The 22,987-nt window shown below is 56.1% G+C and overlaps 11 protein-coding genes across 11 annotated transcripts; 6 read left to right on the plus strand and 5 right to left on the minus strand.

The window, feature by feature from the left end:
* Window positions 1-9: 9 nt before the first annotated feature.
* On the minus strand, window positions 10-1,309 carry L969DRAFT_95321 (uncharacterized protein; the record flags this gene model as incomplete). Its single annotated transcript, XM_014711338.1, has 5 exons — window positions 10-462; window positions 514-559; window positions 614-634; window positions 685-1,226; window positions 1,277-1,309. The coding sequence occupies 5 exons, from the start codon at window positions 1,307-1,309 to the stop codon at window positions 10-12; spliced, it is 1,095 nt and encodes a 364-aa protein (XP_014566824.1).
* A 224-nt stretch (window positions 1,310-1,533) lies between these two features.
* L969DRAFT_50656 (uncharacterized protein) lies at window positions 1,534-2,484 on the plus strand (the record flags this gene model as incomplete). Its single annotated transcript, XM_014711339.1, has 1 exon — window positions 1,534-2,484. One exon carries the CDS (start codon window positions 1,534-1,536, stop codon window positions 2,482-2,484), a length of 951 nt encoding a protein of 316 aa, XP_014566825.1.
* An 80-nt stretch (window positions 2,485-2,564) lies between these two features.
* On the minus strand, window positions 2,565-4,529 carry L969DRAFT_51010 (uncharacterized protein; the record flags this gene model as incomplete). The annotated part of the gene is made up of 4 exons (XM_014711340.1): window positions 2,565-3,017; window positions 3,073-3,497; window positions 3,551-3,826; window positions 3,878-4,529. 4 exons carry the CDS (start codon window positions 4,527-4,529, stop codon window positions 2,565-2,567), a joined length of 1,806 nt encoding a protein of 601 aa, XP_014566826.1.
* Window positions 4,530-5,117: 588 nt separating this feature from the next.
* L969DRAFT_18249 (uncharacterized protein) lies at window positions 5,118-7,279 on the plus strand (the record flags this gene model as incomplete). The annotated part of the gene is made up of 2 exons (XM_014711261.1): window positions 5,118-7,085; window positions 7,145-7,279. The coding sequence occupies 2 exons, from the start codon at window positions 5,118-5,120 to the stop codon at window positions 7,277-7,279; spliced, it is 2,103 nt and encodes a 700-aa protein (XP_014566747.1).
* A 102-nt stretch (window positions 7,280-7,381) lies between these two features.
* L969DRAFT_95325 (uncharacterized protein) lies at window positions 7,382-9,254 on the plus strand (the record flags this gene model as incomplete). Its single annotated transcript, XM_014711341.1, has 5 exons — window positions 7,382-7,589; window positions 7,642-8,324; window positions 8,384-8,488; window positions 8,545-8,807; window positions 8,855-9,254. The coding sequence occupies 5 exons, from the start codon at window positions 7,382-7,384 to the stop codon at window positions 9,252-9,254; spliced, it is 1,659 nt and encodes a 552-aa protein (XP_014566827.1).
* A 98-nt stretch (window positions 9,255-9,352) lies between these two features.
* Window positions 9,353-10,392, minus strand: L969DRAFT_51108 (uncharacterized protein; the record flags this gene model as incomplete). The annotated part of the gene is made up of 4 exons (XM_014711342.1): window positions 9,353-9,589; window positions 9,646-9,745; window positions 9,800-10,271; window positions 10,329-10,392. 4 exons carry the CDS (start codon window positions 10,390-10,392, stop codon window positions 9,353-9,355), a joined length of 873 nt encoding a protein of 290 aa, XP_014566828.1.
* A 92-nt stretch (window positions 10,393-10,484) lies between these two features.
* L969DRAFT_88667 (uncharacterized protein) lies at window positions 10,485-12,389 on the plus strand. Its single transcript, XM_014711343.1, has 13 exons — window positions 10,485-10,560; window positions 10,616-10,696; window positions 10,757-10,786; window positions 10,849-10,871; window positions 10,958-11,093; window positions 11,147-11,171; window positions 11,221-11,358; window positions 11,408-11,525; window positions 11,579-11,680; window positions 11,731-11,898; window positions 11,957-12,148; window positions 12,209-12,265; window positions 12,314-12,389. Exons 2-13 carry the CDS (start codon window positions 10,630-10,632, stop codon window positions 12,362-12,364), a joined length of 1,107 nt encoding a protein of 368 aa, XP_014566829.1. The 5' UTR covers window positions 10,485-10,560; window positions 10,616-10,629; the 3' UTR covers window positions 12,365-12,389.
* A 538-nt stretch (window positions 12,390-12,927) lies between these two features.
* On the minus strand, window positions 12,928-16,274 carry L969DRAFT_88668 (uncharacterized protein). The gene is made up of 7 exons (XM_014711344.1): window positions 15,379-16,274; window positions 14,885-15,327; window positions 14,733-14,838; window positions 14,554-14,685; window positions 14,300-14,498; window positions 13,257-14,246; window positions 12,928-13,201 (listed from the first exon to the last, which is right to left on the minus strand). The coding sequence occupies exons 1-7, from the start codon at window positions 15,796-15,798 to the stop codon at window positions 13,059-13,061; spliced, it is 2,433 nt and encodes an 810-aa protein (XP_014566830.1). The 5' UTR covers window positions 15,799-16,274; the 3' UTR covers window positions 12,928-13,058.
* L969DRAFT_88670 (uncharacterized protein) lies at window positions 15,945-19,865 on the plus strand. The gene is made up of 6 exons (XM_014711345.1): window positions 15,945-17,550; window positions 17,607-19,001; window positions 19,054-19,078; window positions 19,127-19,236; window positions 19,283-19,390; window positions 19,440-19,865. The coding sequence occupies exons 1-6, from the start codon at window positions 16,147-16,149 to the stop codon at window positions 19,467-19,469; spliced, it is 3,072 nt and encodes a 1,023-aa protein (XP_014566831.1). The 5' UTR covers window positions 15,945-16,146; the 3' UTR covers window positions 19,470-19,865.
* L969DRAFT_50829 (uncharacterized protein) lies at window positions 19,515-22,066 on the minus strand (the record flags this gene model as incomplete). The annotated part of the gene is given in 3 exon segments (XM_014711346.1): window positions 19,515-20,546; window positions 20,602-21,039; window positions 21,059-22,066. 3 exon segments carry the CDS (start codon window positions 22,064-22,066, stop codon window positions 19,515-19,517), a joined length of 2,478 nt encoding a protein of 825 aa, XP_014566832.1.
* Window positions 22,067-22,453: 387 nt separating this feature from the next.
* On the plus strand, window positions 22,454-22,948 carry L969DRAFT_95331 (uncharacterized protein; the record flags this gene model as incomplete). Its single annotated transcript, XM_014711347.1, has 3 exons — window positions 22,454-22,666; window positions 22,721-22,739; window positions 22,803-22,948. The coding sequence occupies 3 exons, from the start codon at window positions 22,454-22,456 to the stop codon at window positions 22,946-22,948; spliced, it is 378 nt and encodes a 125-aa protein (XP_014566833.1).
* Between the last annotated feature and the right edge of the window lie 39 nt (window positions 22,949-22,987).

A 22,987-nucleotide genomic window follows, 5' to 3' on the forward strand; every position in this document is an offset into this window, starting at 1 on the left:
CTACAAACGTTACAGTACGGCTTGAGAAGGCATAAATGCCGATTTGCTTGACTTTGCCTGAGCGTGAAGGACTGCTTTGGCGAAGAAGCAGGCGTGGGGTATCGATGCCGGACAGTGCACGTTGAGCGGCCAAGCGAAAGAGTACATCTCGCCTAGCGAGCTCGGCACATCGTCATGCTCGATCAAAGATGTTCGCGTGAGCTCGCGGACTGGTGCCAGGTTGGTATCATTAGCGATGGCCTTTGCTAAGCTCGAATAGCTCTGATTGAGATATCGACTGATTGTCTCTAGATTCGACGAAATGCGCACGAAGGAGTTCAGCATGTCCTGGCTGGATCGTTCGGTGACTCCAGCGGCTATACTGCCTGCAGATGTGCTCCCAGCGGGTGACTCGCCGGGCGGTGTTGGGCCGTGATCCGAAGTGACCGAGGATCCTGATGACTTGCCCATGCTCGAAGATACCTGCATGCTGATATCAGACAGATTGATCAGAGTCTCGATAGGGGGTCTCACCTGATGGTGCAAGACACGACGTTCGAACGTGCTGATCTTTTGCAATCTGCGTGCTCAGGCCTTTGGTAAGCTAGGGCAGCCCAAATCGGACTGGACGAACATGAGACCTTCTAATAGCATGCTGCAATCCATCTGTCAGTCGCGGCCGGCGAGTTGATGGGCGTGACACACCACAATGACGCAAGGTTTGGCTGATGGAGACGATGACAGCTATCGGTCACGAAGCGCAAGAGACCGCGCCCCAGTAGACTCGTCCAATTATCGATCATACAGACTGTCTTGTTCTTGCCGCCCGTCGTCGAACGGCCAGCAGCCTCATCATCGAGCCAGAAAGAAAGTATGTAGCACAGCAAGCCGTCGTATTGATGGAGCAGCGCCAGCATGGCATGGTCAGGCACGCTCTTCTCCCTCCCGAGAGCATCACCGTGCCTCTTGAGTCGCTTGCCTTCCTCGCGAGCTGCGAGTGCTGCTTCCGCTAGCTGTTGCTTCGTCCTGTCGCGTAGTTGGCTTGGCGGTATGATGTTGGACGAGAGCATGGCGATGGCATCGTCGATCTGAGCCAGATCGAGTTCAGTACTTGACGGCTCAGTACCTTGCCTGGGCTGGGCTTGTTGGCCTTGAACGAGCTGCAAGTGCAGCGTAGAGGGAACATGTGTCGGTGCTGCATGAAGCACATCTAGCCCGAGCACAGGCGATGGGAGATCCCGTATTGCCTGTGCTGTCGAGATCAGTGCCATACGGAAGCTACCGATGCAGTCGATACCTGGAGACGCGACACTGCGAGGCCACTGGCCATAGCTGCGCGACTGTCACACTCCGCTCAGGTCGGGGAGGTGCAGCCCGCGTAATGTAGGCACTGGGGCATCGTTAGTTCGGGTCAGATGAATCAGAAACGCCTGACGCTTGCCAGCAGACAGCCGTGTCATGCGATAGGTAAGTGATCATCGTGAGCCTGCGCATCATATTGAGACTATCTGGGCCCAGGCAGTGTACCGCTGCGAGACGCAAGGTCGACCCAAGATGGCTCGGTTATCAGCAATGCCTGGCCAGGAGGCAAAGGAGAGCGGCAATGCAGCCTTCAAGTCGGGACACTATGCAGAAGCGATCGGACACTACAGTCGGGCAATCCATGCGGATCCCAGAGACGCGAGCTTCCGGAGCAACAGGGCTTTTGCCTATCTCAAGCTTGAAAAGTACGAAGATGCCCAGCGAGATGCGAGCGCTGCACTCGCTCTCGACCCTACGCCTTCTCTGCGGTCGAAGCTCCTGTTTCGTCGTGCCGTAGCGCGCAGACAGCTCGGCCGCTTTGATGAAGCTCGACAGGATCTGGACGCAGCTCGCGATATCGAACCAACAAATGCCTCGATAGATGCAGAATTGGCCCAGCTGCACACTGCGATAGAGCAAGCCGACGAGGCGCAAGCAAAACGCAGAGAGCGTGTAAAGACGTTGCAGACCGCCGCACCGAATCTCAGGCCAGCAGTCTCTGCTCCATCGGAGCCAGAACTCATGCAGGCTGTTTCCACTCGACGCCTGAACGAGCAGTCAGCAAAGCCTGCCGTCATATCAGGTCCATCAGCACCAGCATCGTCATACGCGAACCTGAGATCGACGCGTGAGAGCAAGCGGCAGCCATATCAACTGCCTAGATCTACGTCCGACACAGCTCAGCCGCCGTCGCGTCCGCGCGTCGCACCTACGACTGCTCTAGAGTTCGAGCAGAGATGGCATGAGAGCGTAGAGGAAAGGGACGATCTACTTAGAAGTGTCGAGCCTCTGCGTCTGCCAACCGTGTTCGGAGCTAGTCTGTCTCCCGAGCTGCTTTCCGGCATCATCGCGAGGCTGAGAGGCTGGCCGCAGGAGGACGCCAGGCCATATGCTCGTGCGCTCGAGGCCATACCGAGGTTCGACTTTGTGTCCCTACTGCTCATGGACGAGGAGCTCGACGCTTTGCAATCGCTCACGACGTAGCCTCCTCCAAACCCAGTGTTGTTGTCATGCATTTGTCTACTGATCTATGTGCCACAGATGGACATTTTCATTGCGTGTGCTCAGGCCGATGAAGTGGAGGTCGCACTCGCACTTGACGAGCGAACAGAGCTCGAGCTCGCAGCAGCAGACGACATGAGTGGCGGAAGACCGTTCTTGATCTGACCGTACGACGGGATGCTGTAGTTGCCGTTGCACGCATAGTCAAAGTCGATCTGCTGATTACGCAGCGACAGTCCTCGAATGAGCACAGACAGCTCGCAGAAGCCATCTTTCTGCTTCGGGCAGCCCGTGAGACCCCAAGGGATCACGGCATCGTTGAGGATAGCTCGGACGAAGGTGCCCTCCTTGCCAGTTGTCGATTCGTTCGAGCAATTGGCCACTTGGAAGACGATATGTGTACCCATGGGCAAAACACGACTGGCAACAAATGTAGCGTTGCTCGTAGATCCAGCGGCGGTGGGCGGCGCCTCAGATAACACAGTAAAGTTGAGCGCCGTGAGCACGTCCGCAACCTGGTAAATCAGTCAGTCACGCTGCGAAAGCGGGAGGGCGGATGAGGCATCGTACAATAACCTCGTGAGTAGCGTCCATGTACAAGGTGTTGTTGACGGGGAAAGTGATGGGACTGCCGTTGAGCGTCTGGTTGCTCGAGCTGTTCGAAAAGGTCGGTTGCACGTGCGATAGGCGTGCTTGGAACTCCTGAAGATAGCCCAGTCCTTGTGCAGCTGAGACCGGGCTCTGGAACAGATTATTGCCCGCAAAGGAAATATCAAAGGCATGCTCAAAATCCTTGAAGTCTTGTGAAGTGAAGAGATCACAGAAGCTGCTGTAGCCGAGGTTGATTGTCTCGTAAGCGCAGAGGTTGAGCATTTGCGAGACTGTGGTAGCATTGATCTCGATTCCGGTGATGTACTGCTGCAGGCGCTTAGCAATCGGAGCTCCAAACGCGTTCGTGAAGTTGGTAGATGCCGTAGTCCCGACGCTGCCTCGCTCTGACAGATACTGTGTGAGCATGCACCAGGCCAACGAAAGAAGGCAGGCTTACTGTTGTTTGAGTTGGGACAGGTCTCGTAGCTACTGAGACTGCTATTGAAACCTGGCTGCTCAATAACGATCGAGAGATGGTATTGCGGATCGGCGGGCAGACCGAAGAAGCCAGCCGCGAGGTTGAGGGTGCTCTTGTACATACGATCCTGACTCGGCGTACGAAGGACAGGCAGCGTGTTGGTGAGCGTGAAGTTGGACAGGATACTGCCGTACGCTATCCTGAGCTGTGCACCGAGATCATATTCTTGCTGCCGACCCCACACCGACAGAATTTCTTGGCCCTACGTAATCTGCATCAGCATGAGCCTGGACGAGAGACGACAACGGCTTGCCAATTTGTAGGTCCACGTGTTCAGAAAGGCTAATGGTCCAGTAGCAGTGAAACCTGTGCCGTTGACAGTAGCATTGGCGAGCAGGGCAGCAAACGCAGCGGGAGGTGCGCCGCCAGTCGGAGCGCGACTGCCGTGTCTGAAGAGAACATGGACTTGCTGGAGGTAACACGAGCCTGGTACTTTGCTCGATGCGTTCGGCAAGCCATAGACGGCGCTATCGATGGACTGGTAGGGGCTCAGATTGCCCAGGTAGCGAATGGGATTGAAACCATCTTGGCCTTTGGTCGAATCTTGGGGCGTCAAGAGTGCGCCATAGGCAGTGAAGGAGGGATATGCGGGTGCTGTCTGAGCTATGTAGGCCTCACCACCTGTAGGCGTAGGGCCTGCATAGCCAACAACGCTCTCGCTGGGAAAGTATGTGGCATAGTCGCTCGTCGCCGTAGGAGGATAGACCGCGACGCTGGAAGAGCCAACAGTGATGCCTGCCTTGCCCCTGCTCGCGCTGGGCTTCGCGCTGACCGAGCTTGCGGAAGAAGTCAGGGCCGACGAACTGGCGGAGCTGGCCTGACGGCGTTGGAGCTCGTTGAGGGGTGTTGCGGCGACGAGTGCGAGCACGCTGGCCGCGCCGAGAATGATAAACCTCATCTTCCAGGTCGAGCTTGTCGGTCTGGCGGGCGCTATCTGTCGATGGAGAGGTAGATCGGAGGACGCTTTATGCTTCTCATCGTACATCCGACGGGGCAGAAATGCAGAACGAGGCCAGAGCAAGCACGTTCGCCCCTTTGGCCACGATAGCAAATTATCAAATGCTCGAGCCTCTAGCGTGGTTGCCTTTATGAGCCAGAGACACCCTGGAGCTTCACTGTATGATCACTCCGAGGCTGACTGCGACGAGAGCACATCTATCATGCAGACAGTCTCTGATCTGACTGACATGAGTGTGGCCGATGAGGCTCATGATCACCAAAGCTTGGTCCCTATGATCATTCCAGGAGCAAGCGCGGTCGTCCGGATTGTCATTGTCCCTTGCCTTTGTCCTCAGCTCGACTCCTGTTGTGGCTAGCATGATCATTGCAAAAGCCGACGGGCAACACTGCTCAGATCGGTGATGACGGCGCATGGCTGGACTGCGTTGCCGAGATGAGCGTTGAGACAGAGAAGAACGTGCTTCATCGACTCTTCGACGAGCAACCGGCAATATGGCTGTCTCATTGAATGCAAAACCCTGCAAACATGCTCCGGCGAGCGCTAGCAGGCCTCGTCCTAGCAGCCACAGCTCGGGCTGCCATCTTTGCATCCAATACTTCCAGCAGCGGCGCCTCATACGCTACTGCTTCCTATACCGGCAAGGGCGTCTTTGACAGCTTGGTCTATCCGTCGTACTATGTGAACGCCAGTCAAGATGAAGAGCCACAGCCCATCATCATCAGCAAGGTCGGAGGCTATCAGTACCCGCTCAACCTGACTTCGCCCAAGTCTATCCCCAAGAATGATACGGTCGACGCCATTGTCTTTCCGCCGTCGCTCGTCAGCTCGAAGCTCACCAATGGCACCAGCAAAGGTTCCGCAGCACTCACAAAGATGGCTCTCGCCAACATCGAGTCCATCATAAACAGCGACAGCGCAACATGGCCTTCCTGCGCAAAATGCCTCGCAGGACTTGCCATAGCCCAAGGACTTGCGCTTGCCGCACCTGCAGAGGTACCCAACCTGGCGACTGCGCTTTGTGTCAAGTACAAGTTCCAGAAGACGCCTCAGCTCTGCTATAACATGTACAGCAAGTACGGCCAGGGCCCTTACATCGCTCAGCTCCTCGCAAATTTCAACGCGACCGGCAACGATGGCAGACTCGTCTGTGCAACCCAGCTCAAGAGCGCCTGTCCTCTGCCTCCCGTACCCAAGCTGGACTTATCGAGCTACTTCAAATCGCCCAAGCCGACAAATGGAGTGAAAAAGGTGCCTACGGGCAACAAGCGTCTTCGTGTGCTTCACTTGAGCGATATCCATCTCGACCCAAGGTTTGCAGTCGGCTCGGAAGGAAACTGCACAGGAAGTCTCTGCTGTCGGCCGAATGACGATCTGGCGCCCGCTAGCACTTCGACGGTCACTGTTCCAGCGCCCCGCTATGGCTCCTTCCTGTGCGACTCGCCTTTCGATCTCGTGACCTCGACCTTTCAGGCGATCAAGAGTATCGCTGGCCAGATTGACTTTACCGTCTTCACAGGCGACATCACCGCTCACGATCCTGCCAATGAGCTCAGTCGAGCGTACGACCTCTATTGCGAGGATGTGGTCTATGATCTCATGAAGAAGTTTATTCCCGGAAACGGGCCCGTCTATGCCTCTATTGGCAACCACGACAGTATACAGCAAGCACAAGCTGCACCTCACGGTCTTGGACCGACGTACGTTTCTGAGCAGTTCAGCTGGAACTACGATCACTTGAGCTCGCTTTGGCAAGCCGAAGGATGGATCGACGAAGCGACGGTGCAGGAGGCTCGCACTCACTATGGCGGCTATTCCGTCTCTCGCAAGGACAATCTCAAGATCATCACGCTCGATACCAATCTGTTCTATCGAGCGAATCTGCTGGCGTACATCAACACGACGAACTCTGATCCGTCTGGCATCCTGCGCTTCTTGACTGACGAGCTACAATCTGCAGAAGATGCTGGACAACGCGCCATTATACAATTTCACGTCTTGACAGGCTGGTCAGGAACGAACCCTCTACCCGGACCTAGCGATCTGTTCTACCAGATCGTGGATCGTTATTCAGATACGATTGCCTTTATTCCTGCTGGTCACCTGCACGAGGACGTCAACTCGATCTACTACAGCAACAATGCCACGACTATGTCTGCAGCGACAGCTCAGCTAGTCACTTGGGTCGGTCCATCTGTCACACCTCTGACGAACCTCAACAGCGGCTTCAGAATCTACGAGCTCGACTCGGAGACGTTTGACGTACTCGACGCTTTCACGTTCTACTCGAACGTGTCGACGTACCCCGAGCTTCAGACACAGACAGAGAATGGTCCGACGTTCAAGTACGAATACTCTCATCGCGACACGTATGGCAGCGCTGTGCCTGACTGGCCTGCCAACGCCCCGCTCAATGCAACTTGGTGGCATCTTCTGAGCGAGGCCATGGAGAGGAACGGTACTTACATAGAGATGTTCAACACGCTACAGGGCAAGGTGAGCCCCCTTCGCTCTCAGAACGCCGATAGTACAGAGCTGAAGCTCGCGCTGTGTAGATGTCGAGCAAGACAACCAATTGCACAAATCAAGCGTGTCAGGAAGCAAAAGTATGCTATATCCGCTCGGCTTCTGCGCCTATTGCGCTAGACAACTGCTCTGGCAACTACAGTAGCGTGCAGGGGGGCTCTTAGGCTGTTGTCCGCGCGTCGTGGAGGGCATTTTGTCAGGTGGATGATTGCACGCGACTGAGTTCACTTTTCCGCGTGAAAGCGTGAGCCAATATGGCTGCCATGATGACCTCCTCATCGGTCGAGAGCTACGACTCGAGCAGCGTACTCGACTCGCCCACCGTCGGCATTCCTAGACGCTATGAGGACAGCACGATTCAGCCGAGCAAGACTTCCGGCTATGCTCTTTCTCGTGGCTCGGATCTCACAAGACGCTATACCACTCTGAGTCTGACTCTCTCCCTGCTCGCCCTTGTGCCCGTTGGCGTGATAGGCAAGCTCATGATCGTTCGCATCGCGGCAGGCGAGCTGACCTGCGCGAACAGCATGGCCCGTGCTGGCGTTGCTGTCGATCATACCCTTTGTGGGCTTCGTCGCCCTGCCGTCTCTGCTCGGCCTGACGCTGTTCCTCGCCTTTGGCATCGCCTGGCTGCCCTACCTCATGCTCGCCCAGACGGATTCCCCGGAAACGAGCCGGGTCAAATCGAGCAAGAGTCGGGGCGCGCTTGCCACAAGGCGATGGCCATACTTGCCTTACTCGCCCATGCGCTGTCTCAAGATCGACCGTACCATACTCAGATGGGCAAGAGACGGGTTGAGACTCGGTCTGATCGAATTGAGCTTCGACTGGGCATATAGAAGGATAATGGTCATGGGCGGCCATGAAGCCAGAGAGATCGTCAAAGAAGGCATTCTCTATTCCTCGCCTGTCATAGACGACCAGATAGATGCAGAGATCAGCTATATCAATCACCATGGCAAAAACGGCAGATCGACCAGCGTCAGGAGAGGAAAACGGTTGGATGTCTACCGCGCTTACATTGCACCCTCGCAAGCTGCTGCAGCAGATGCTCCACTCGATACCTCGTCGAGTCGTGCACAGCCTGTCAGATCACCCGTGATTGTGTTCATACCGTCTGCAATGTGGACTTTTGGCAACAGGCGACAGTTCATTCAGCTTGCGCTCAAGCTCAGACGAATGGGACGCGTCGTCGTCATCCCCGATCTCGCGAGTACCTTCTCTGTTCTTGCGATCGCGTGTGCTGACGTCTGATGATCTACTTTCAGACCTTGTACCCCGAGGGATCTTGCAGAGAGATGGTGCATGATATCCGACGTGTGCTCGAGTGGGTCGGCGCGCACATCACCAATTACGGCGGTGACCCCAATCAGGCACGTCTGGACTTCTCTTTGGCACGGGCATGCTGAATCCGAGCGATGACTCGCAGATCTACCTCATGGGCCACGGGTCGGGCAGTCATTTGGCGCTTCTGACGGTCGTGCAAGAAGCCGTCGTCCGATCGAGGGATGAGTACTGGCTACGTACATATCAGCAGAAGACGCTCAACTCTGCAAACCGGACGGAGAGCGTAGGCAGCGTGGGCGACGAGTCCATCGGAAGCCAAGACGAGATCGAGATCTCTGCTGGCATCCGTCGCGTCGAGATCTGGGGCGAGTCTGCCGATGTGCCCGACATCCGGGGTCTCATTTTGTGCGTTGCACATCTTACGAGACGTTCTGCGTTGACAATGATCACAGGTTGTCTGGCATTGCGGACGTGATCAAGCACATCCGCTACGAAGCAAAAGTACAGATCGAGCAATTCTCACCCATGCGTCGTGCTATCGGCCCGTCACATGCAGCCTGTCTGATGGCATCACCTTCGCATCTACTATACGGATCCAAGCAAGTCCTCGATCCTGCCAAATTACCCGGAAAGATCCTGCTCATGCACGGAGGGGCGGATCGCGACGTGCCCATCGCTCAGACGATCCTGCTCAAGACTTTGCTCGTCGGAGTCGGAGCCAAGGACGTCAGGCTGAGAGCATACAGGGACATGTCACACATGGAAGCTCTCACGGCCCTCATGTTGGGCGCAAAACACTCCAAATACTCTGCCGTCATGGAATCCGAGATCCTCGATCTCACGACCACCTGACCCGCATCCTCACGAAGTCTGCAATGTCGCAATGTCCAGAGAGAGAAAGTGTGTAGCATTAATGTACTCAGTCGTTCGTGCGAACAAGCGTATGCATTTTATCGTCCTCCCGTGACTTCGAGGCAGTGACCGGTAACATAAGCAGCGAGTGGACTGGCTAGGAAGAGCATGCCAGCTGCGGCTTCCTCCGGCGCACCTGGCCTTTGCAGTGGAATCATAGAAGTCCTGTCATTTTGTCCGCTTGAGGCTCCTCCGGGAATACCTAGCGCAACCTTTTCGCCGTTGACCTCGATAGCTGCGCCTAGTCCTTTGTCTGCCGTCAAGCGAGTCGAGATCTGTACGCGAACAAGACGAATGTCAGCGTTGAAGTCGACGAGGGCAGGCCTCGTACATAGCCAAACGCGATGGTGTTGCATCGAACGCCAAAGGGACCCCACTCTTTTGCAATCGTCTTGCTCAGGCCTAGCACGCCGCTCTTTGCTACGGCATAGCTTGAGTGCACGTCAGCGTCTGACTCGGGTAGCGCAGGGGGAGAGAAAGCCTACTTGACTTGGCCTGCGTTGCCGTGCAAGCCAGATGTCGAGCTGACATTTGTGATGGATCGGTTCTCGCGCTTCGCGTGATCCTTGATGCGGAAGTAAGGTGCAGCTTCACGAATGAGACGGAAAGGTGCGGTGTTGTGGACTTTGAGCATCAGCTCGAACTGAGCATCGGTCATCGTATGTGACATCTTGTCGTAGGTGAAGCCAGCGTTGGTGACGAGATGGTTGATCTTGCCATACTTGTCCACTGTCGTCTTGATGATCTTCTTTGGGAAATCTTCAGCGGTCACGTCTCCTCCGACAGCGATGGCCTCTCCGCCGTTCGCCTTGATCTCCTCCACAACTTTTTGGGCCTTCTCACCGTCGAGATCGGACACGACCACCTTTGCACCTTCTTTGGCGAACATGAGGGCTGCACATCGTCCTATGCCTTGAGCCGCGCCCGTGATGATGGCCACTTCACCGGCTAAGAGACCTGCAGCATGCCCCGACGCATCAGCCTATCGAGCAGGTCTTTCGCAGGCCGACGAACCCGTGGGAAAGCTGGCTGAGAGGTGTCCGGTGACGTTGGAGAGTCTTGCTGCTGCTGATGCCATTGCGAGTTTTGATGCAGAAAGGCTGAACACCTCGGCAATGTCGACTTCATAATCCAGCCGACGCGCTTCTCCGCCTTCTCCACCGAGTCTCACGCAACGCGAGCGCAACGGGCACCGCGGGCGGCTCAGGAGGTGACGGTACGCAAGGCAACGATCGAGTGGTGACGAGCGAGTACCACGCTGGTACACGAGCACAGGCAGCTGATGCGCAGGGGGTGAGCAGACCACGCTGCACAGATGCCGGTCCCATCCTCGCGTCGCAAGAATGTCAAGAAGGGCCTGTCCTTCACGATCATGGTTGTCGGTGAGCAGCTCCACTCGCAGCCCGCTAGCACGGTCATGCTGATCTCAAGTTGCTGCACAGGTGCTTCTGGCACAGGTCGAACCACATTTGGTACGGATGCGATGCGTTGAGCTGTGCATAGCAGCCCGAGCTGATGATGCTGCCCTCCACAGTCAACACACTCTGCGAGACAGACGTAAGCTTGTCTCAGCGTGTGACAAGCTTTGGAAAAGCTGACGGGATCATGCTCGTCTCCTTGCGATGCCAAATACGACTGCACAGGTGCTCCAACACCAGATCAATGGAGCACCAGAGACTGCTCACATGGAGCCCGAAGTGCGCATCAAGCCTGTTCAAGTCGAGCTAGAGGAGGATGGCGTGCGCATCTCGCTCACCGTCGTCGATACGCCAGGCTTCGGTGAGCTGGCCAACGACATCTGCGCGCCCGAGCTTACATCTGCAATCGACCAGGCGACGCTGTCGACGGCAGCAGCGCGTAAGATGGCTGCCACTTGCTCCCATCGCATGCTGACAGAGTGGTACAGCTTCTCGGAGATTGTCGGCTACCTTGAGCGACAATACGATGACATTCTCGCCGAAGAATCGCGCATCAAGCGCAACCCTCGCTTCAGAGATAACCGCGTCCATGCGCTCATCTACTTCATCCCGCCTACCGGTCATGCGTACGTCTTGACGTAAATGCGTCATGCGTCAAGCTGAAAGCTTCTTCAGACTCCGAGAAATCGACATTGAGCTCATGCGACGTCTCTCGCCGCGCGTCAATGTCATTCCCGTCATTGGCAAAGCCGACTCGCTCACAGTCACCGAACTGAGAGCTTTCAAACAGCGAGTCCGTCTGCGCCTCCATATGCCGAAGCGACTCTGAAGATGGCTTGCAAACAGATCATGGAGGACATCGAGCATTACGATATTCCAATTTACAACTTTCCTTACGATGTCGAAGAAGATGACGAGGAGGTCATCCAGGACAATAGCGAGCTTCGAGTATGTTCCATTAGCTGTGCGCTGCTCAGAGCGCTGAAGGCCTCCGTCAGGCGATGTTGCCCTTCGCTATCGTTGGCGCAGAGGATGAGTTCCAGGCACATGGCCACACGATCCGGGGCAGACGATACCCATGGGGCATCGTCAATGTAGACGACCCCTCGCATTCAGACTTTGGGCGACTCCGCACCGTCTTGCTCTCTACGCACCTGACCGAGCTGGCACGCTGCTTCTTACTACTTTTATCGGGCTCAGCTGATAGAGAGGCTTTACGAGCAGAAGGAGACAGTGCACGATCATCACTACGAGGTCTACCGAACGGAGAAGCTCAGCGAGAGCGTCAACAAGGACGGCTCGCGTGCAGGCCTGGACGCCTCCATCTTGCCCGAAGATCTCGCCAATCAGAGCGTGCGCCTGAAAGAAGAGCAGCTCAGAAAAGAAGAGGAAAAGCTTCGCGAAATTGAGCTCAAGGTACGCTGGACCCTGCTCAATTCCAATGTCTACTGACCATTGCCTTGTCCTTTACGATAGGTCCAGCGCGAGATCTCAGAGAAGCGACAGGAGCTCGTCGCCAAGGAAGAGTCCCTCGTGGGTGCCTTTCACTTCCTCGTGGCATCGTCTCACATGTGGCTGTAGCGCAATCTTGAATCGCGACTTGCGCAGGCGCAACACGCAGAAGCAATCTAACGAGCCGCGACGATGTACGATATGCAGAAACATGTTGACACAACCTCGCTCGACCTTGCTCTTCCGTCTCGTACACTGACATACATGCTGCAAGAGCCTTTCGCAGGCCTACAATGCTGACAGGGCCCGTGCGCGAGACAGTCTTCCCACACTTGTCCCTCCGCTGGCTCGTTTTCGCCTTCGCCTGCTTGGCGGACGTCCAGATAGCGATGGACATGGGCGCAAACGAAAACATGACGTCGTCATTCAGAACTACAACTCGATTACTAGCAGCTGACGAGAGCAGCAGGGCAGCGAGTACGATTATGCCAATGGGAAGCCTGCATTTCGGCTCTGGCGATCTTCTGTGGTTTGCAGCTTGGACGCCTTCAAATAATGGCACGACTGCAATAGCGGCGCTAGGCTTGCTTCTCATGGCAATGCTGTCTGCTTTTGTCGGCCAACTTAACACCCTCGTCGCGTCTTTCGACGCAGGGCCATCAATGCCCGTGATCGCGAATGAGAGGAGATCCCTCGGGTTCGGCGCTAAGCGATCGCCGAGTATGCGCGCAACACAGGCAATGCTAGCCGTGCTGCAAGGCTTATTACAATATTCTCTGATGCTCAGTCTCATGACTTTCAACGCCGGCCGACTTATCGCTATACTGCTCGGCTTGGGGCTCTACGAATGCATCCGATAGTACAGCCTCAAGACCTACTGCTTTTTGGCTCTCTGACGCGCAAGGTGCTCGAGATACGCAAGAGAGTGAAACGGCCTCTTTGGAGGTATTCTGATCTGGGCCGGAGTCGTGTACCAAATCAGATCGCCCGAGAAAGGATCTGTTCGGAATAGCGAAGCTGCTTGAGCGGATTGTCAGCTTCACTCCGCGGACAAGCACACGCAGTGACTTGCCCAACTCAGCAGGCATGACTGCGAAGCGATCTTCGGCTACGGCCTTGTCTGCGTCTGTGATGATCTCAGTCTTGACCGGCTGAGGCGCCGGCAAAGGTGTTGCGTCTGCCGGTGAGACGACAGGCTCGGGAGCTCGCGGCGTCTGTGGCGTGATAGCATACTGCGGCGCAATGGCACGCGGGCTGGGATATGATGACGAGAGGGATGGCTGGGTTGCAAAGCTAGTAGGCATCGGCGAAGGTTGAGGCTGAGGCTGAGGGCTTTGCATCGGCGGTTGCGGGGTCGCAGGCAGGTCTCCTCGGGCACGCGCTTGCTGTTCCAGCAGTTCTCGCTCGATCGTTCGCTTCGTTCGATATTTCTTCGGCCGATTAGTTGACGGGCCAGCGATCCCTTGATCAGAGGGTGTCGATGGACCAATCATTGGGGGCGGCAGCCGGGGCGCGCCAGTCTTGTCCACTGGTGCATAGTATCTCAACTGATCTTCCTCTTCGCTAGGATCGGCCGCGCCGAGATGGCCGGGACCTTCTACTCCGCTCAGAAAGGGAGACGCAACCCTGCGCACGGAGACCGGCGGATCGGTCTGATAGACGAGATCCACCTTGCGCGCTTCCTCGCAGACGCAAGACGCCCAACTCTTTATTTTCTTGAAGGTATGCTCTTTGTCGTCTTTGTATCGGTGCTCGCAAACGTACAAGGGTATGTCTGGCGTCCACAAGGGAGCCTGCAGACGGCCTCTGATATAGCGAGTCAGGAACATGACCATGCAGCGCCCGAGCACGTCTTCGATGTTGATATTGAAAAAGGTCGACGTCTTGAAGACTTCGTCTGCAAGGAAGACGCGATTGGGCGCATGAACCGTCTCCTCTGGTCGATAGTAATAGCAGAGCTCGAGCACTCTGCGAGACGAGCGGCGATCGACGAACATCTTGAAGATCTGCGCCACGATAGGCAAATGAGAATAGAGTGGATTATGCAGAAGCACCCATTCGCCTGCCAAAGCGTCAGCAATGATATCTCTCCATGGATGCACAGGCAGGACGGACCTGCAGCGTAAGTATTGCCTTTATAGTTGATACCATGTAAACCTTGGCGATCTTTGTAAAGCACCTTATTGCCGTTCTCCGCTGCTTGCATGACCTCGCGCGAGGTGCCAGGCGCGACGGGCAGTGTAGCAAGATCGGCGGGCTCGTATGAGATGGGTCTCGATGTTCCGTCACCCCGGGATAAATCCTGATAGATTCGCTACAGCACCGGTTGCCGGCTCAGCTGACGCTACGATCAAGCACGATGCACATGCCTGTAGATATAGCGTGTCGCCATAGGCTAATCTGTCTTTGGGCGATATCCATTTCCGCGCCGTTGCGAAGGCATTGGTCATGTCACGATCGAAATGGTCAGCAGTCGAATAGGAGCCTGCCTTGAGTCGGGCCTGTAGAAGAGTGAGCAGGCGAGTCAGAAAGAGAGCAAAAAACTGACAGAGATAATGTTGAGATCGATTGTCTGGTGGTGGCCTTTGACGAGAGGATGCGCTCGAGCTTCTTCGCTCAGTGTGAGCATGCAGCGTGCCAATCGACGATTTGTCCTGCGCTGGCATTGAGACATGATAAAAGGACTACGACGAAGCTTACGCCGGGTGCTCGAAAGTCATGACTTTATCGAGAATAGACGAGAGGATCTCTTTCTGATACCCAGGCCGGTTTGCCTCTGCATGATTTGTCATCCATCCCGTCTCGGAATCCCAGATCTTTGCATTCTGCTCTCTCGCTTTACGCTCAGATCGCTTGACGTCCTTTTCTTCCTGGTCTTGCAGCATCGACTCGTCCTCGTCTCCGTCACCATCCCGTCTATCTTCAGATTCCCTGTCGCGGCGAGAGTTACGGTCATCCGCCTCGCCATCGTCTTCATCGCCTGCCGAATCCTCTTCTTCGTCTGATGGGTATATTCTAGCGGGCCCGGCAGCGCGCATGTTGTCGATGACTGCCGAAGGGTTGAGCAAGTCTGACATGTCTGCTACGATGACGGGCAGCTCTCCTGTAGCCACACGGTCAGCCCAGAGCGTGTCTTGCTCCGCCTGCTCGCTCTTGTGAGCCACTATCGAGGCTTGTAGATCGTCAGGACGCACCTGAAGACGGTCTGCGTCCTTTGCAATCGTCGAAGAGTGGTTGTTGTATGTCTGCGCGTTTCGCCAGACGAGGCGCATGTCGACATAGGCTTCCTCTGCTGCCGAGTAGAGATTCTCTTTGACAGCTTGCTTGATCTGTCTCAGCGAGCGCGGGTGCCTGATCACGTCATAGTACTGAGGCGCTTCGACGGCAGTCGGCAGATCTTTGAACGGTCCCCCGAGGTTGCGGCCATTGCGATTTCTGAGATTGCTCAACTTGTCTACGATGTCGAGCAGCGCCGCCCTGATGCTCGACGTGACGGCCGTCTGCTTCTTGCCGGGAGAAGCGGGTGCACTCTGGCCTGAGCCCGTCTGGGCACCGTACAAGCTCGAGGCTTTGAAAGTGATCTTGGGCACCACGCCTGGCTTCACCTCGGTCATAGCTGGCGTGGCTACCCCAGGAGGTGATGCTGCAGACGATGTTGACGCCCTTCGACGCTTCTGTGCGGCCATGAGATGCTGGCCTTGAGCTGTTCTCGTCAGTCCAGTCGCTCTCGTCGCTTGGCGCGTCGAACGTCGAACACACTCGCAAAGGCCAAGTTGGCATCAATCTGGGGCGCCATGACAGACTTGAAGAGCCTCCAAGAGCTATCGCGTGCTGCAGAGCAGTCGACGTGAGCATCCGAGCACGCGAGAAGCAGACAGATCGGAACACGAGCGGCTCAGGACGACTGCCCTGCAGGCCCTGCCTTTGGCGGCAACGAGCAAGCCTGCAGAGCAAGCGCCAGCATGCCAAGTATCGACTATGTCCCCCAAATCGATCCCCGCGCTTCGTTCAGTCTAGCACAAGCGCCAGGAAGTCAGCGCAGACTTGCGGACTCTCACACAAGCTCATTCACGCGCGCTACGCCGAGTCCTCATCCTGCACACCCGCCTGAGACCAACAAAGGCTTCTATCGTGAAAGAGGCTACAAGAATGATCCTCCCGCCTCAGATGCACGTCCCATCTCCGCTGGATCACAGAGGAGAAAGCTCACCAAACGACGCCAAAATGCGCCTCAGCATGTCAACGCGACCGTCGAGGCCAACAGCCCGCTCTTACAGACGAATGAAGTCAGAGAGGGTCACTCAAGGAGCGTCGGCCTCTCCTACTACTTCACTGAGCCACCCTCCGTCGATGACTACATCGCGCGAGACCCTGAGCAACCTCGCGAGCAAGACGAGCGCCAACAGCAAGAACAGTACTACCTCCCGCAGATTCAGCCTTGTATACCCACCGGCTCCCCTGCCCAAGCTCATCCTGAGAGCCAGCAGCGTGATAACAATCAGTCTAGACAATCCTCCCGCACTGTCGGCGGCCAATCGAACGCTCATGGTAGGCCGATCGTCCCGCCAAGACAAGCGCCTGCGGTTCCTTATGCGCCCCGGGATCCGGAAGCCGTCCAAGCAAGATCGCCGCTTGCTCAGCTCGCGCACTCGAGCCAGCGAACGGCAGCCAGCACGCGCGAAACCATACGCAAAAGGCAGCAGGACGAGCAGATGACGCACGCGACTCCCGCAGATCAACAGCAGGATGGGCTCTCTTACCTCTCTGGTCATGTGCAAGGATCTACATCATACCGCTCTGATGAGGCAGAACTGCACAATGGGCGGTACCCCCATGACGAGCAGCACCACTATGATAGCGGCCCGCAAGACTCGTACTCGACGAGGCCAGTACCGCCAACGCGAGCGCAGCATAGACACACTTCAAGTCACGGCTCTTCGGTCTACTCGGTATCGAGTCTCAAGGCATCTGCTTCTGCCAATGACATCGCTCGCTCCTTACGATCGGACGAGCCAGGCCTTCCGCCTGCTCGACTGCCATACGCCGGCTCAGCGAACGCTCACAAGCGAGGGCCGTCCGAGTCGAGCAATCACATGCTGTCCGCCAACGGAACCAGACTCACCGATGCTTTCCGACTGTCGTATGCAACCAATCAGACAGAATCGGAATCCCTCGTCGATCACGTGTCCAGCACGCTTTCGCCTGTCGACAGCCTACAGCATGATGCGACACTTGTCAGACCGCTGCACGGCCATCCAGGCCTAGCTTTAAGCTCGCTAGCTCGTGATGCATCACAGAGAACGCATGCGACAAAGTACAGCAGCTCCGGCACGGCCGTGCTCGATCAAAATCCGTTCAAATACCAGGTCAGTCCAAAACTTTGAGCAGCGGGCATTCACGGCGCACGCTCACATGATCGCAGGGCTTGGCGGAAGATGGTCGCACGTCTGGTGAAATGGCACCATGCTCTCCGGACAGCGACTATCGATCAACTGCGTCAGATGCGCTTGCTCGCAGCAGTGAAGAGCAAAACAGTAGGCCAGTACACACTGCCGGCTATCTTGGTCTGTCCATCCAGCAAGAACGACCCACATCAGCTATATCGACCATCGGCGATCTTGTCTGGCAGCCGTCGGACGCCCGCCCCACGTCGATCGCCACACGACATCGCTCTCATACTTTGTCATCCCTAGGTGGCCGCAATTTCTCTCGTCCAATGCGTAACATCACCGCGGCTGCGAACAATCTGCATTTGGACGACCCTGCGCCTATCTCTCCTCCTGGGCCAGCAAAGCTCCAGCGCCGTCAGTCAAATCGTTCTGCTAGGTCTTCAGGCTCAACGAGCCCGAAAGAATCTCTCAAAAGTCGTTTGTCTATGCGGTCCATGAAGCTCAGACTCGAGACCCGATATACGAGAGGGGCAGCCTCACCATCCGATTCGTCACCTTTGCAAGTACCTCGAACGCCAATCGATCCGCCGCGGATCACACTCTCTCATATACCCGATCCCCAGTTAGGATCTCCAGATGACTACTATCAGCAAGCTTTAAGCGCCACTGAAGCCCGCGAGACAAAGCCGAAGCACTGGCCAAATCAGCCTGCGATGCCAGATTCCTTGGGGGAAGTCAGGCCATTGCGCACGGAGGAGTCTCGCCAACGCGCTGCGCACTCTCAGACCCCGCCTCGCTCGAGCTCCCGTCAGAATTTATCGCGATCGCAGTCACCCTCGACCGTTGGTGAATCACCCCAGATTAACACGTCGCCTTTCCTCAACGCGCAAACGCCGCCATTGCCGTCAGGTCCTTTCACTGACCACGATGCTTCGCATCTCTCGTCTGCCAGGCCATCGCAGTCGCGTTTGGCCAGCAATCAGATGTCTCCTCCGTCGCCTGTGCATTCTGCTTGCAGCACTGATTCGTTCCATCCTGTTCCCGTTCAGTCGTCAACCTTTGCAAAGACCAAGGCGACTTTGATCTCGTCTGTACCGCAAACGCAAAGAGGTAAAGCAGATCCGCCGCAGCTCAACACGCAAGATCCTATACATTGCTTGCAGCTCGGTATCGACTTTCACGAGCGGGGCGACTTGCCTCGCTCTGCTTTGTATTTCGAGCGCAGTGCCAGCTTGCAAGGCGGCTGTGGCACAGGCATGCTCATGTGGGGTCTCGCACTTCGACATGGTTGGGGCGTGCAGCAAAATCAAAGCACGGGTTTTGCCTTTATCAAGCGTGCGGCAGAGAGCGTCGTCGACAATCTCGAATATGCGGTCCAACATCCTGACGACATCGCACACGGGAAGACACCGCCGCAAATCAACAAGGTATATCGCATCCAACTATCCGCTCTGAGTGCTGATGCGATGTGAGTAACAGGCAGAGCTCGTCCTTGCTGTCTATGGTACGTCCTACGAGCTCATCGCATCATCCTCACTGACACAGTCTGTAGAGCTTGCACAATGTATGCTCAGAGGATGGGGAACGAAGAAAGATAAGAAGAGAGCGCTCAAGTATTTTGAGCTCGCGGCAAAGCTTGGGGACGCCGATGCTCAGCAAGAAGTACGTCGGGCATCACATGCGTGCATCTCAACTAATATTCGTACAGCTCGGTTATTGCTACCAATTTGGCAAAGGCTGCCCCAAGGATCTCAAGAAGGCCGCTCATTACTATCGCCTTGCGGAGCAGCAAGGCTTCCAGACATTTGGTCTGCAGGTACGATCATCTCCAGTTCGGCCAGACTGCATTGAACGAGACTCCACAGTGGATACACAAGCCAAAGTGGCAAGACTAGTTGCGCTATCTCTGTTGTTTTGTTGTTGCTCGTTTAAAGTACTGTCTATTGCTTTGCTGCCGGCTTAGCTTCCTTGCTGGGAGCGTCGCGCTTGGCATCTTTATTCGTCTTCCGATGTTTCTTGCCGCCGCGAGATTTGACGGACCAGCCAACGACGGTGTGACCTTGTGCAGTTGCATGGGACGAGTCGTGTTTTGCACTGTAGACTATCTTCCGCTCCGATTTTGCGGCATTGGGGCTGAGCGCACTCTCGCTGTTGCGCCGAGGCGTCTGATCAGGACGAGTAACCTCAGCGCCTCGCCCAATCGTCTGCGCGGATTGCTTTGGCGATAGTGGCGACGGCCAGAGGACGCTAGGCGATGCTTTATCGGACAGATGCTCAGCATAGGAAAATCGCCTGGCCGTCTGTGCAGCTGCGACCGCCGTCGACGTACTCGCGCTGGATACAGGGAGAGCAGGCCACTCTTCTGTCTCTTCGGCTGTGTCCTCTCCTTCTTCCGCTTCCTCGGTCACGAGGCTTGATTCGCGGAAAAGGCCTAGCTTTTCGCAAAGGACATATCGCTGATCGGCCAAAGGTAGACCGTGGCTTGCTTCCAGAGTGTAACCGCGCTCCTCAATGACGACGGGCAGGTTGGCTGCCTCCGTGACAATCTCTGTCTTCTTGAGCTTGCCCTTTGCGGTCGTGGTCACAAACACCCATCGTCCCATACCGCCTCGGCCGTACCACTCGAGCATCTCGAGCTCGGTAGCGCGCTTCTTGATCCGCTTGAGATCTTTCTGGCTCGGCATGATATCGATGTTGATGGGCGAAGTGAGCGAGGCTGACTTTGCGTGGCTGATATCGTTGAGAGCGCGAGATGGCGAAGTTGGAGGCGTGTCGATCGCAGGCATCTTGCTCAGCCGATCTGTGCTCGCTTGCGCAAGCTTGCGCTCCGGCGAAGCTGCAGGCGTGGCCGGCATGTGTGTCGTCCAAAGCGTTGTCGTCGTCGGCTTGAGCTGGAGCAGTGATAATGCTGAGGGACTGACACTGAGCCGTAAGGCTCGTAAGTCGCTACTCAGCCCCAGAGCTTGAGCAATCTGTGACGTGCTCGCGTTTTCAATAGTGTCCGGCCGAGGAGGTGAAGCTACTCACAAACTTGTCGATGGGCAGATCAATCATGAGCGAGATATGAGTTGCGACAGAGCAGCTCTCGAGGATGATTCTAGCCTGATCGAATGAGCAGCTGAAGAAGTCGAGAATGAGCGTCCTGATTGATCGCGTATCTCTAGAGAGTGCTTGAACCAGCGCAGAGGGGATTGCCCGTGGCCTGACGACTTCCTCGCAAGGTATCTCTTCGTGTTGACCTGACGTGAGTGCTTCGATGGGAATGACGCGCTCGATCACGAATTCACCCAATGAAGGTTGAGTCGGTCCAAAGAGCGCGTCGAGCGAGTCGAGATGATCTGGTGTCCAGCTATGATGATGTCCATCTTCCGCGAACCGTATGACCAAGGACATCATAGATGCCGGCAGCTGACAGTGTGTCCAAGCCTTGCGCGTCAGCCGGCCTGTGGAGTGGCGCAGTATCAGCTTTAGCCCAGCTGACCACATCTTCCTCGCCTTCAAATTCGGTCAGCTCGAGGTGGGTGAGCGACAAGGTAGCATCGAGCAGGGACTTGAGACCCTTGTCGGTCACCTTCGTACCTGACATTCTGATGATCTTGAACGTCTGTAGACGTTTTGAGTATGTGCCCACATCGGTAAAGAATTGATCGTCGAGAAAGGGCGATGCGATGACTTTGAGGTGCAGCAGACCCGGTAGATCTGCAATCGCACGGCCCAGATTCCGTACACCCTCGAGTGAGAGATCAGAGACGACAATCTGGGTGAGTTTGTCGGACGAGAGCTGCAGGATCTGTGGACAGTCCCATCGTCGTCTGCTATCGCCTAGCAAAGGGGCACCCGGATCCGCGTGACCGTCGACCACGATCCTCTCTAGCTTGCGTAGGCCCTTGATGACGACTCCCATCGAGCGAGGCAGCGTGCGCTTGGCCTTCCATTCGAGTACTTGCAGGTTCGTGAGAGCAGACATCAGGTGGAAGAGAGTATTCTCCTCTAGCGACGAGGGCAGGCGAGCTACTGTTTGCTGGACATCTTCATCAGAGGATGGATTAGGGCTTGCAGGCAGTACCGTGAGGTGTCTGACTGCCTCTGCGTATTTTCTCGTGCAAGGACCGAACAGACGATCGCGGTCGGTCAGGAGGAGTGTCCTCACGGGACAGCTGATCCCTCCCGGGCCCGACGCAGGGCTTGTCTCTGTAAAGCCCCTGGCTCCTGCTAAGAGGAAGATGGAGTCGTCGTCGACGAGGGTGAGGTGGCCATAGACGGCCGAAAGAGCTGCTTGGTGCCATTGTGGTCCTAGCTGAGCGAGAAAGAGCATCCGAGCAGCCGGATCATCTGTGATCGCGTGTATGATGATCGTCTCCATCACTCGCCTGGGTAAACTGGAAGGGATGCGGCCCGCCCAGCTGTCCCCGGCCGGCGAAAGTCCATTGCCCGCTATCACTCGTTTGTCTTGCCCCTCGCTCGACACCCGCCCAGCCGTGCCTTTGACCATGGCACGGAGTCAGGCTGCCTCACAACAAAGCGAGAGATGTCTGCTCCGAGAGGGCACAAGCTCTTGCAGGCTGTGCGCGCAGACTTTTTCTCGACTCAAGGTCTGCGTCGTCAATGTCACCGAGGAGGCTCTGCCGACGCGTCGAGGCAATGCGTTTCATCGTGAAGTATCAAGAGCGAGTGGGCTGAGAGGTCAAGAAGGGAAGGGTAGTCGGCGCGTGTCAGGGACAGACAGGCTCAAGCGAGTGTAGCGTCGATGACGCGCGCTGTCCCAGTCCCAAGGCTTGGGCTGTAGATCGTCGTGAGAGACGCCACCTCGCGGAATCGAGTTCTGTCGCCAAGATTCGATTGCCCACTCTGCTGCTAAGCTCAATAAGCAATGTCAACTATGACAATCACCAAGGCAGACAAGACTGTGAAGCCTATCGATCGCACCTCTGGCGCGTCACGACAGCGCACGAACGACCCTTGGCGCAATACGAGAGAGCCGTGGAGGCAGAGCAATAGCTCCATCTCTTACGTCCGGAAACGTCTGCAGGACAGGCTAGACAGAGCTTGGCTATGCTGGACAGGCCTACTGCCTTTTAGCCTCCTAGAAAGTGTATGTCATCCGCTCAAGAGCTGCGCCGGGCGTATCTGACTCGTTTGTTTGCAGTGGGAGATCACGCTCGTCCGTAAGCCGCCGATATCGATCATGGTCCGGCGGACATAGAGCTGACTTGATTTGCTGATCATAGACGTCATCTTCCTCGTCGTGTCCGTCTTGCTCTGCCAATTCGGCGCAAAGGGCTTGCAAGGCTATGGTGGAGCCCTGACGAGACGACTGCAGTACTACTACACCGGCGAACTCTCCTCTGTTGCCGATCAGGACTGGCATTACTGATCCATCTGTCCGAGCGAGCAACCGGCAGCTGTAGAGGGT

This window comes from Mixia osmundae, assembly GCF_000708205.1.
Source record: "Mixia osmundae IAM 14324 unplaced genomic scaffold scaffold_7, whole genome shotgun sequence".
Taxonomy (NCBI): Eukaryota; Fungi; Basidiomycota; class Mixiomycetes; order Mixiales; family Mixiaceae; genus Mixia; species Mixia osmundae.